Source organism: Carassius gibelio, chromosome A25 (assembly GCF_023724105.1).
Source record: "Carassius gibelio isolate Cgi1373 ecotype wild population from Czech Republic chromosome A25, carGib1.2-hapl.c, whole genome shotgun sequence".
NCBI lineage: Eukaryota > Metazoa > Chordata > Actinopteri > Cypriniformes > Cyprinidae > Carassius > Carassius gibelio.
This window is the reverse complement of record NC_068395.1, coordinates 1,771,043-1,784,054: the sequence shown is the minus strand read 5'-3', so window position 1 is coordinate 1,784,054 and position 13,012 is coordinate 1,771,043. Positions and strand designations below refer to the sequence as shown.

The 13,012-nt window shown below is 36.4% G+C and overlaps 1 protein-coding gene across 5 annotated transcripts in view; it reads right to left on the bottom strand.

Annotated features, from left to right (window-relative positions):
- Nucleotides 1–13,012, bottom strand: part of LOC127946969 (epidermal growth factor receptor kinase substrate 8-like protein 2) — a 29,465-nt gene that overhangs the window by 5,313 nt on the left and 11,140 nt on the right. For 2 of the 5 annotated variants that reach the window (XM_052543822.1, XM_052543821.1), the window contains 5 exons: nt 6,048–6,112; nt 2,778–2,939; nt 1,473–1,622; nt 1,301–1,380; nt 58–167 (listed from right to left, as the gene is read on the bottom strand). In XM_052543822.1, the coding sequence (XP_052399782.1) occupies nt 58–167; nt 1,301–1,380; nt 1,473–1,622; nt 2,778–2,939; nt 6,048–6,112 (567 nt within the window). Of the gene's footprint in view, nt 1–57; nt 168–1,300; nt 1,381–1,472; nt 1,623–2,777; nt 2,940–6,047; nt 6,113–6,289; nt 6,387–6,521; nt 6,658–13,012 lie in introns of those variants that run through there. The other 3 variants (XM_052543823.1, XM_052543824.1, XM_052543825.1) reach the window with 3 other exon arrangements.

Here is a 13,012-nt window from a genome sequence, read left to right as displayed (position 1 = left end):
CAATGCATTTATCGCAAACGAAAGTACATAAGTGTTTTGTGTCTGTGTGTTTGGCACCTTTCATGTCTGTAGCTGCTACGCGACCTTTGACCCCAGGGCCAGGACTCCTAGGCTCAGAGGCCGGGATGATGGTCTCCCGGTGGCGTTTCATCTTTTCTTGGTTCATTCTGATGGAGAAATGAGAAAGAGAGGATTCATGTGCTCCAGAACCTAATTAGCAGCCAACTTATATAAGTCAGCAGATTGGTAATTTTGGCCACAAGCTGTTGAGGAAGGCAATCTTTTTGTAATGAAGAATATGTCATTTCTAATTGTATGCCCAAAAAGATTACATTTTAAGCGCCTGTAATGTAAATCAATGACATTTTTATAAGAGTATAGCAGACTACTCATATAAAATGCTTATAAATATCAGTTGTCACTCTGTCTCTAGCATTTAAATGCTTAGTTCAATGATCAAAGCTTTTTTTAATTTTTTTGTTTATATGTGTAAAACAATGCAATGCAATACAATGACAATTAAGAAAAGCACGTAGTGTTTGTGTAAAAAACAGGTTTTCAGCAAGGTTTTGGCCATATTGATAATTTAGAGGCCTTAGAAATGTGTGTATCAAATATGATACAGTAGGCTTTATGAGGTTAAACATCAGAGGAACCACTTAGCAATGGCCTCAAATGACCTAAACACCCTATCCTTTAATGATAGCTAATTTTGGCCAATTTATACGCTTTGTCTCTCCAGCACGTAATTTTCAGAGACAATCCCTTCAAGCATTGTGAAGAGCTCAGGTGGTGGAGAATGTGGGCACTAAACCAATGCTGAAATGTATAAAAATAGTTTGATCCAATTAAAAATGTACGTAATTCTCAATATTTTCCTATTTTATGTGAATTGCTTTGTTAGCTTAGCAACCATGCTAACTCAAGCTATTGAAATCAATTGTGAACCACATCTCCTTCTCATTAGTCACAAAGCTGCATTGACTTTCAGTTAAGTTCAGTTAAGTTACCTAAGTAGAGAGCTAGTGTGTGTGTGTGTGTGTGTGTGTGTGTGTGTGTGTTTTTAGGAAGAAAATCACACCGGTTCCAAAACACAAGTGTGCATGTAACCAAAGCCCACTGTCGCATCCCTAAATAAATGAACAACTATAACACACAGCAGCCTTAAAGTACATGTGGCTTTACTATTTGCTGTTACGGATGTCTGTAGACACTTGGTTTCAGTCATTCTTGCTAGTAATTAGTTATTTAAAAACCACTCCAGTAGCATTTGTTGGTGTCTATGATAGCTGGGACTCACTTTAGCGTCTGCGGTCGCATCTTCTTGCCGCGTGTGTTGTCTCCCAGAGCGCTATCAATGTCAGCGTGCACCATCTCGGCCTAAACACAACCACACACACAGATCCAGTGAAAGCAGCTCTCGATAGTGTTTATTCTGCAGGGGTGGAAAAGTCCATTTTTGGAGGTCTCACCTCTACTTCGTCGCAGTAGAAGAAGTGAATGTCTGGTTTGTGTTGTTCCTTGTCCTGACAGACGAGCAGAAGGATGGAAGGATATCTGGTCTGGTTCAACAGCGTCTGACAGTGATGGACGGTGGCCAGAGGAAAGTTTTCAAGCTCTTCCTGAGATAAAGAAAGAAGAAATAGACTGGCTTTCAATATCACCTAACCCTAAAGTGCTTGTTAAAAAATAGACAAACAAAGATCAAAATGTAGTTCAAGTAAATGTATATTAAATGTGAAATTTTAAATGTAAGAAAAGAGATTAATATAGTATATAAACACATGAATTACATAAACAAACCAAACATAAAGAGATTTACTTGGAAGTGTTAATGTTTCTCAGAATTTAATTTAATTTAATTATTTATTTTTAAACTTTTTTTGAATGAATTTTAAAAAATAAATTAAAATTAAATAATTATAAAATTAAATGATTTCTGTAAATATGAAAAAAAAATTCAATTCAAGTTTATTTGTATATCGCTTTTTACAAAACAAATCGTAACAAAGCAACTTTACAGAAAATTATGTTTCTACAATATTAAGTAGTAGCTAGTAGTTTGTGCACATTTGACAGGATTTTAGAAAAAATAATAATAATAATACAAGACGTAGTCAGCTAGACGATGAACTATCAATATTATTAATTAAGTTATTATATGATTCAGTCACACACAAAAAAAAAGACACTCATAACCTTTGACCCTGAAAACAATTATTAAGATCCCTAATGAGTTCAAAGATCTAGTAATGTTGCCATTTATGGTCACAAATTAGCAGAGTAATGGCAGCACGATCACAATCGATTCACACGGACGAAACGTTCCCTTTCCAGTTATTCCAGATCAGATCAGATTTCACGTGGATATAGGGTTAGAGGAGGCTTTGTTAAATGAACAGGTGTGGAACATGCTAATGTCTTCAATCGGTTCTCATTTCAATGAACTCAAGTAGGTTTATTTTTTAACTCAACATTTAAGATGCAAACTAGTGCGGTTGCGGTTGTAACGCCCATAAATTAACATAGTGCGTGTAAATGTAACTTTATTAAAGACTCAAATACATGACTGACAACTGTGTGAACGTGGCCAATGATGAATGATTACAAAGACAAAAAATATTTTCTTTGCCATAACAAATACCAATGAATCATTCACAAAAGGACAAGGAGCATGGATTAAGAAAGTAAATAATGTCAATTTAGAACTAATATTGACTTTACAAAGGCTATTTTTTTTTTACCTATGTATGCACACAGGGAAAGATCCTGCTCACCTTGGTTTCGGAGTCCAGGAGTTTGATGGATTTTTCCGTCACCTGCAGAAGCATTTCCTGTGTCCAGATTTTGTCTTTGGAGTCCAGCAGCTTCAGCTTCTTGATTGCATCGTCTACTGTAGCAATGGACTCCGATTTATCCATGATGAACGTAGACAGGTGCTGCAAACACAAAGGAAAGGAAAATGGAAATTTTGAGGAACTTGAAGGAACATAAGTGACCTTTTTAAGCATGCATATAACTGCATAAAATGTGCAAAACTTGATCAGTTGTTCAATATTCTCTATACAGTAAATGTCTTACAGTTCACTATATACAAAAAGAAAAAAACGAGAAAACATTTGTGCATTTAGACTATTATTTGTAAACACAATGTGTGTTTCTGTGCTTCTGTGCTGACTACAAAAACTAAACAAATTTGAGTTTCCATTTAATTCCATTGCATTCTAGGAGAAATGGCTTAGATATTGTCCATATGGTCAAAATAAAACATATTTTCTCTTTCTGAAAGTCATTGGGTGTTGCTCTTAAAGGAACTGATTGTCAGTAATGTTAGCACACTCCTCCTTATAATACTTTAATATCCATTTCAGCACTTTAACCACACCCCTGTGTGTGTGTGTGTGTGTGTGTGTGTGTGTGTGTGTGTGTGTGTGTGTGTGTGTTTGTTGGTTGGTAGGTGTACGTTTACGTGTCAGAGTCCTATATGACAAAAATGTTCCCATCAAAAAGAACAAATTATTCAAAGCATCATGCTCGATTCATAAGCAGATTAAGACTTGTCACAAGTTATGTTAGGGAAGGAGATCTCAGAATGGCTTCAACAGGATGTAATCAACCAACGTTCAACTGCACAAAGAGAAAGTTTAACTTTGCTTGTGCTGGGATGGTTGTCCATGTTTGCACACATACAGTGCAGTCCGTTTGCGAGAGAGTAGGTCAGTGGTTTCAGATCATTGGTCTGAGGTGATGGATCAAAACACACCATTATAAACAATATATACAAGGTTCTTTAGTGGGTTTTAGGTTTAGCAGAGAAATTTATTTTTAATAAGAACCACCCAAACTCCCTGGTAACGTCCAAAAACATCCAAACACCCTAGAAACCACCTAGAATTGCCCTTAAACCACCCAAACACCCTGGTAAAAACCTAACAATGCCCTATAACCACTCAAACACCCTAGTAACAACTCAGAATTGCCCAGCAAACACCCTAGAAACCACCTAGAATTGCCCTTAAACCAATCAAACACCCTGGCAACCACTCAGAATTGCCATTAAACCACCGAAACACCCTTCCAAACCCATAGCAATGCCCTAAAGTGGGGCAGTCTAATGGCACAGCGCTCTGTTCCACCCTTAATTCCACGACTGAGGAGAGACCCCTTGAGCAAGGCACTGAACCCTCAACTGCTCCCCGGGCACAGCAGCAATATTGGCTGCCCACTGCTGATGGGTTAAATAAAGAGCACAAATTCAGAGTATGGGTCACCATCCCTGGTCACACATCACTTCACTCAATTGCCCTTAAACCACTCAAACACCCTATAAAACACCTAATGTTGCCCTAAAACCAACCAAACACCCTAAAAACACCCAAATGTTGCCCTAAAACCACCAAAACACCATAAAAAACACCTGTTGCCCTAAAACCACCCAAACACCCTATAAAACACCTAGTATTGCTCTAAAACCACTCAAACACCCTAAAAACTACTCAGACTTGCCCTAAAACCACTCAAACACCCTAGAAACTACTCAGACTTGCCCTAAAACCACTCAAACACCCTAAAAACACCTAGAATTGCTCTAAAACCACTCAAAAACCATAGAAAACACCTAGTATTGCCCTTAAACCACCCAAACACCATAAAAAACACCTAATGTTGCCCTAAAACCACCCAAACACCCTATAAAACACCTAGAACTGCTCTAAAACCACTCAAAAACCATAGAAAACACCTAGTATTGCCCTTAAACCACCCAAACACCATAAAAAACACCTAATGTTGCCCTAAAACCACCCAAACACCCTATAAAACACCTAGAACTGCTCTAAAACCACTCAAAAACCATAGAAAACACCTAGTATTGCCCTTAAACCACCCAAACACCATAAAAAACACCTAATGTTGCCCTAAAACCACCCAAACACCCTATAAAACACCTAGAATTGCTCTAAAACCACTCAAAAACCATAGAAAACACCTAGTATTGCCCTTAAACCACCCAAACACCATAAAAAACACCTAATGTTGCCCTAAAACCACCCAAACACCCTATAAAACACCTAGAACTGCTCTAAAACCACTCAAAAACCATAGAAAACACCTAGTATTGCCCTTAAACCACCCAAACACCATAAAAAACACCTAATGTTGCCCTAAAACCACCCAAACACCCTACAAAACACCTAGAATTGCCCTAAAACCACTCAAATACCCTAAAAACTACTCAGACTTGCCCTAAAACCCCTCAAACACCCTCGAATCTACTCAGACTTGCCCTAAAACCACCCAAACACCCTAAAAAACACCTAATGTTGCCCTAAAACCACCCAAACACCCTAAAAAACACCTAATGTTGCCCTAAAACCACCCAAACACCCTAGAAAACACCTAGTGTTGCCTTAAAACCACCCCAAAACCCTAGAAAACGCTTTGAATTGCCCTTAATCCCTTCAAACACCCTAGCAACCACCTCAAATTGACCTAACTTTATCCACTTTATCCGTGTGTGAGAGCGAGAAAAGGAGATAAGAGAGACGATATAGTCTTTACAATGAGCGAAGGGTGAAAGTGTGGAAACATAGACCGAGCAAAATTATGCATTCAGAGCAGAACAAAGTTCAACAGAACGTCTCAAATCAGGCCTGGATCAAAGTGTAGTTTTATTAGCACAGTGATAACGTACTTGTGCATGGCTATTTTGCTCGTTCTGCTGGGTTCTTTTAGGTTTTGTTGCATAAAATGCATTACTGCATTTCGCAAATCAAATTTGAGGACTGTGACTATCCATTGTATAATTTCATTGTAATTTCCATTGTAAGATTTTAGAACACAGATTGCTTAATCAGTTCAGATGGAGGTTAACTCTGCCCTGACAAATCTCTGCAGTTATCAAGTGACCTGCCTGTTTTTTTTACAATATCAAGTCATCGTGTTAAATATTAAACCAAACACTGTGGTGAGGTTCAGCTAATCAATAAGCTTAGAGAGATTTAAGAAACAGAATCAAAAGGCTCAAGACAGTTTCGAGTCTCGCTCACCTGCACGTGATATTGCGACGTCTCTTGCATGATGACGTTCGAGTTTGAGTACTTCTTTCGTTGCTCTGAAAGAAATCGAGAAACAAACACGGACATATGAGACACTGTTCACAGACTTGCTAGAGGAAGACACTATCTGTGTTTGGACGGTTTCCTCATATGTAAAGTCTTTTTTTTTTAGATAGATTCATGCAATGGATATAAATACTCAAGTTGAGCATTCACACAGAACACAAACTAACCTGAATAGTGCCACATTTTGGCATAAGAGGACCGTCTAGAGACGTTTAGAGACGCTTCATGTGCACGAACAGAGAAACTGATAAAACACCAGTCAACCTTTGCATTATGAACATGACACATCGATGCAGTTAGCGATACAATGCTTGTTCGCTGTTTATCAACAAAACAAGATTTATTTATCTTTAAAAACCTTTGACTCTTAACAAGGGGGAAAAAAAATCTCATTCCTACCTTTCAAATCAATTAATTAACTTCCTGTCTACAAATGTGCATTAAATATCTCCATTGTTTCACTTGCGTAAAAATTTGTTGCCTTCCGCTAGTAATGCTACGAACTGATGGACTTATGGACAGGCTGGGAATCGTGTTTCACCTGCCTCTTTTATTCGAGGTCAAAGGTCAAACTGTGTAATACATATACCCCCCTCCCCCCATACCCGACTTCAATATCACATCGTTGTTTGTTTTACAGCAGTCCTATAAATCAGCTCAGCATTGCGTCTTTTACAAAACACTCGACTTTTTTTCAGGATCCTTTGAATAGAAAGTTCAAAAGAACAGTAATTATTTGAGAGAGATTTTTTTTGTAGTTGTATTGTAAATGTCTTTAATTTCACATTTAAGTACACTAAACTGAAACTGAATTGAGAGATAGTGATAGCAGGAGAGGGGTCATCGTCCTGTGTGGATCTCTGGGGTTAAGTGACCAGAGCTAATCATTACCTCTCAATATCAGCTGCTTTACGGGATCACATTTCAGAGCTACATTCTTTCACACCCCTCCTCCCTTTATCTCTTCTTCACACTCTTTTCTCTCCTCCTGCTGGATGGAGAGAGTCTTTGGAGCACGCCGTCTTTGTGAAAGTCGAGCTGCGTGCATGAGTTATTCATGTCTGACATTTACTCCAAACGCTTCGCAGCTTGTCGACAGCTCGCAACGAGGGAGATTTAGACATCGCACGGGACCAACTCCAGCCTCTCACAATTCTGGGTTGACTATAATTGTCATGCCAATTCAGCTATATGAAAGATTACCATCTAAGCATTAAAATTAATGATTTTCTCCAGGTAATTCATAGTAAAAAAAATTATTTTTTTTTTTTACTTTTTTGTATTTTTGTCATGTTTTCCAATAAAATAAAAAAAATCTAAACATTCTTAAAAATCAAGATAATTTGACTTCAAATGCAAAAGAGCGTTGAGTATATCTGCCAATGAGGTCAGAATAATAACCCTAACTGAAAGGGCTTTAAGCATGAGGTCTTGTACTTTTGATAATATAAATTCTCGTTTTCTGAAACACTGTTGCCTCTCAAGTTAATGTGCCTTGATTTTAAGAATATTTAAATGTTTCACTGGAAATTTAATCAAGTTTAATTTTCTGGCACATATTCATTCTTGTTTTAAGCACAAAGTCATTTCATTTTAATGTCTTGGCATTTTAGTAAATATATCTTGATTTAAGAAGGTTTAGATGTTTTACTGGAAAACTAAAATACTGAGTAGACACCAGATTTCTTTTTTTTTTTTTTCTCAGTGTTGTTGTTTCCTGTAGATTTTAGGTCTGACTGAATGTATGACATAAGCACATTTCTTCTCCTCACAATACTTTCCAACTTCAGTCTGCAACCTGATGCCACTTTACAGCACATAAACATCAGTTTAAATAAGAATAAAAGATGGCCTTCGGTAGAAAATCTCTCGGCTGGAAAACTTTGACCCTCAAACACAAGCATATTTGCACACACACACACACACACCCCGTCAGGCAAGCGCTGTCCTAACGTGACTGCTGAAGGTCCAGTAACACAATCTCTCTCACCTCTGCATGTCTCTCACCTGTCTCTCTTTCACAACATGCACAGCTGTCTTTCTCTGTTTGACTTTCTTTCTTCTTTGGAACACAAAAGACGTTCTGAAGACCTTAAATTTTATGCATAGACAAAATTAAACTCGGAGACATTTCAAAATATATTAGTTTATTCTACAAATTTTTTGGGGGGGTGGAAGTCATGAAGGTCAATAAAAGATGAGAATTTATATTTTTTCATATTTTGTGAACTTTCTTTGACAGAAGTTTGAAGCACTCATTTGTTTTATATTACTGTTCAAAATGTAGGGGTCTTTTTCCCCTTCATTTTCATTGCAATAATTATTGCAATTACTGTTTAAAACTCCAATAAAAATTAAATTAAATTAAATTAAAATGGGGTCAGTAAATTAAATAAAGTCTCTTTATTTACTAAGTTTGCATTTATTTAAAATATTTATTTTAATAATGTAATTTCTTCCTGTGATGTGCATCTGTATTTTCAGCATCATTACTTCAGTGTCACATGATCTTCAGAAATCATTCTGATATGACAATTCCCTGCTCAAGAAACATTTATCATTATAAATATTGAAAAGAGTTATGCTGCTTAAGGTTTTTATGGAAATCATTATATTTTTTGTCTCTACTGTCACTTTGGATGTGTTTAATGCATTCTTGCTGAATTAAAGCATTCACTTATTTTATAAAATCTTACTGAATATAGTGTGTATTTAAAGTTTTCCAAATGTCAACCTATTTTTTTAACCAGTTGTCAAATAAAAACAGTTTTCACCTTTTCCTGATGGTCCCAGTTTACATTTTTTAATAGTAAAAAAATATTTTCCATATCACAGAGATAAAATAGGTTGCAAATATCACCTCAAAAGCCGTATAAATCCAAATAAACTGTTGCCATCAAGACAAAACCTGTCTCAATCCCCTCTTTAGACACAAGCATCGCCTGTCGTGGTGCTGCCATGCCAAACGGCTAGAGTGTCCCATCTGGAAACAATTCAGGGAATGCCATCTGTTACACATGCATGGGCCGACACAAGCACACACCTACAAACACACACAGCATCCTCTGTGCTCATGGTTTCAAAGCACCATTCTCACTTGCAGATTCAACGGTTTACATATTAAACCACAAGGGTGTCGCATTATTATCGCATTATTATAATAATTTAGGCAGTATGGAAATTTTTGTCGTATGGGGTGAGTGAAATCTAGCCATCACCAGCACAGATCCTGAGCAATCAAAATTTGGGAAGTCGTGGCCTAATGGTTAGAGAGTCAGACTCCCAATCGAAGGGTTGTGGGTTCTAGTCTCGGGCCGGACGGAATTGTGGGTGGGGGGAGTGCATGTACAGTTCTCTCTCCACCTTCAATACCACGACTTAGGTGCCCTTGAGCAAGGCATTGAACCCCCAACTGCTCCCCGGGCGCCGCAGCATAAATGGCTGCCCACTGCTCCGGGTGTGTGCTCACAGTGTGTGTGTGTGTGTGTGTGTGTGTGTTCACTGCTCTGTGTGTGTGCATTTCGGATGGGTTAAATGCAGAGCACAAATTCTGAGTATGGGTCACTATACTTGGCTGAATGTCACTTCACTCACTTAAATCAGAGAATCCAGTAGAAAGGAAAATGCGGAGAAGTTAAAAGTAAATGAGAAAAGAAGCAGAAGGCTATGGAAGCCCTTTTCTGCCAAAGGATAAAAAATAACAAATTTGATTTTGACTTGCAATTCTAAGAAGAAAGTCAGAATAGTGAGATATAAACTCAAAATTCGAAATTTTTCTCAAAATTCTGAGTTTGCATCTCACAATCGAAAGTTTACATCTCAAAATTCGCACTTTACACTCTTAAAAAAAAGGTGCTTTACAGGTTCTTCACAGTGATGCCATAGAAGAACCATTTCTGGTTCCACAAAGAACTATTCAGTCAAAGGTTCTTTAAAGAAACCATCTCTTTCATACCTTCTCATAATCTGAAGAACCTTGTTTTGCTACAAAGAACCTTTAGTGCAACAGAAAGGTTCTTGAGATGTTAAAGGTTCTTTATAGAACCATTTAGACAAAAAGTTTCTTCTATGACAACGTGAAGCACCTTTATTTTTTAGAGTGTACGCAATTTAAATTTACACAATTCTGAGTTTACATCTCGCAATTCTAAATTTAAATCATTCCATTCTAAATTTACACTTCACAATCGTAAGTTTACATCTCATCTTTAAATTTACATGTCATAATTCTAAGCTTACTTAAATATATATCTAGAAATTCAAAATTAAACAAAATGCAATTCTATTTTATTTGTTTCGACCACAGAACAAAATAAAGGAAACTACTTTTTTTTAAATCTCACAATTCCAGCTGTTTTTCCGATCTCCTATTTGTGAATTAACATTGTAAAAAAAATGTCAGAATTATGAGAAAAAAAACGTTCAAATTCTGTGATATAAGTCAGAATTACAAACCTGATTCCAAAAAAGTTGGGACTCTGTACAAACTGTGAGTAAAAGAAGTGGAATAATTTACAAATCTCATAAACGTATATTTTATTCACAATAGAATACAGATAACATATCAGATGTTGAAAGTGAGAGATTTAGAAATGTCATGCCAAATATTGGCTCATTTTGGATTTCATGAGAGCTACACATTCCTAAAATGTTGGGACAGATGAGCAACTAGAAGCCTGTATTAGACAAGAATGGGACAACGTTCCTATTCCTAAACTTGAGACACTTGTCTCCTCAGTCCCCAGACGTTTGCAGACTGTTATAAAAGAAGAGGGGATGCCACACAGTGGTAAACATGGCCTTGTCCCAACTTTTTTGAGATGTGTTGATGCCATGAAATTTAAAATCAACTTATTTTTCCCTTAAAATGATACATTTTCTCAGTTTAAACATTTGATTTGTCATCTATGTTGTATTCTGAATAAAATATTGAAATTTGAAACTTCCTCCATCATTGCATTCTGTTTTTATTCAAAATTTGTACAGTGTCCTAACTTTTTTGGAATCAGGGTTTTTTTAAAGGGCCATGAACTGAGAAATCTAAACTCCCTTGAACTTTTGACATATAACAGGTCATTGAACTATAAAAACATCCCGTACGTTTCAGAAAACTTTTTTGTTGGTCTAAAAACGGCTTATGTTGAAGCCAATCTGCCAAAACGACAGCTCGTGGAATTTTACACTTTATGACGTAATATTGTGGTTAAAGCCCGCCTCTGCAGGAGAAGATCAATCCCTGCTTCGACATCACTGTCTGTTTAGCTCCACCCACCGATTTGTGCATGTAGTGTAAATAATGAGAGAAACAAACGCAGGTCTACGCAGAAACCAAATGATAAAGATGCTCTGAAGACAACAAGTCTGAATATATTGGATCAACAGTAATCTCGCAATACACGAGTAGTGTGAGTAACTTTTTATTACGTGATCACTATATCATCACAGTATTTATGTGTTTTTTAACCTAAATCACAGCAGCATTCATCTGTGAAGACACAACTGTTAACCAATCATAGCAGTAAGCATTTACTTCCAATTTACATTACAACTGCTGGACTGTAAACAGTAATGCTATCCTGAGCCAGTCAATCAGACGATGTCTTTCACTCATATATCTGTGAGCGTGTGTTAAGTGCATGGGGTTTGAAGCGTTCCAGATCATTTGCATGGACCCTTTGTGAACATGATGCTGCTCATTTATTTTTTTATTTTTTTGCATGAACTGGTTCGCAGAGGGCTGATGGGAAGTGAGGTTTAAACCGAGTCCACGACACAATAAAACCAAACCACAAGAACAGATTTTAAGGCACGGCTCAGTGGTTAAGAGCAAACAGAAATGCGAAACTTTGCCAGAGCATCAGGTTTGACTCTGCATGTGTGCATTTGTGTTCCCTTGGCAGGACTGTGTACCGTCCCATGGGTCATTGCCAGAGTGCAGAACATAAAAACATAAAAACATGCTGTGTCTGTGATGTAAGACACAAAAACACACGGGTGAGTTGCACAAAGCCTATAAAGAACATGCCCTGGTCATATTTCATTTCATATTTCGATCTCTAAAAACACAAGAAATTATCATTTGCATAAAGAAAATAAGCATAAATTTGACATTTATGCTCCTTTTTTTATCAATGCGAAATATTTTTATTATCATTATTGTAATGCAAAAATATAATTTATGCAAATTTGCATTATTTACCCTATATTATTTATTCATTCTGATGATTTCTATTAATTTATTACCCCATATGGGGGAAAAACGCTCAAATCATCTTGATATAATAAACATTTAACTTTACAATCCTACTAAAATCATGAGAATTAAGACTGCATGGCAGTAATGAGAATGTTATTGCTTTTTGATAATGAAAATTTGGTTAAATGTATAAAATATTATAAAAATTTTACATTGAAATACAAAATTTGGTTTTTAATGCAAAACATTTCTACTCTCAATATTGTAATGCAAAAATAATGATATATTATTTAATCTGCATATTTTATTTGTTTATTCTGATTCTTTTATTAAAAAAATAATAATAATACCCCATGTGGAAAAAAAAATCAAAAATTCCATGTAACTAAATTATTTGAGAATCTGACTTGAGAATCCTATGGCAATTATGAGAATTATTAAAAAATAAAAACATCCAATTGCATTCCAGTAATGAGATTTTGAACATTTGGTTGCAAATGTGCTTATGTCATGGAAACTGTAAAATTGTAAAAAACAGGCTTTGTTTTATTTACGCAAAATACAACTTTGTATTATTTTCTCATGAATTTTCGGGTGAAATATGAACTGGACATGTTTTCTTGAGATTCTAGCTGTACAGTACGTGTAAACACCTTTCCCAAACCCATCAGTCAACCGGCAAAACACTGTCCTC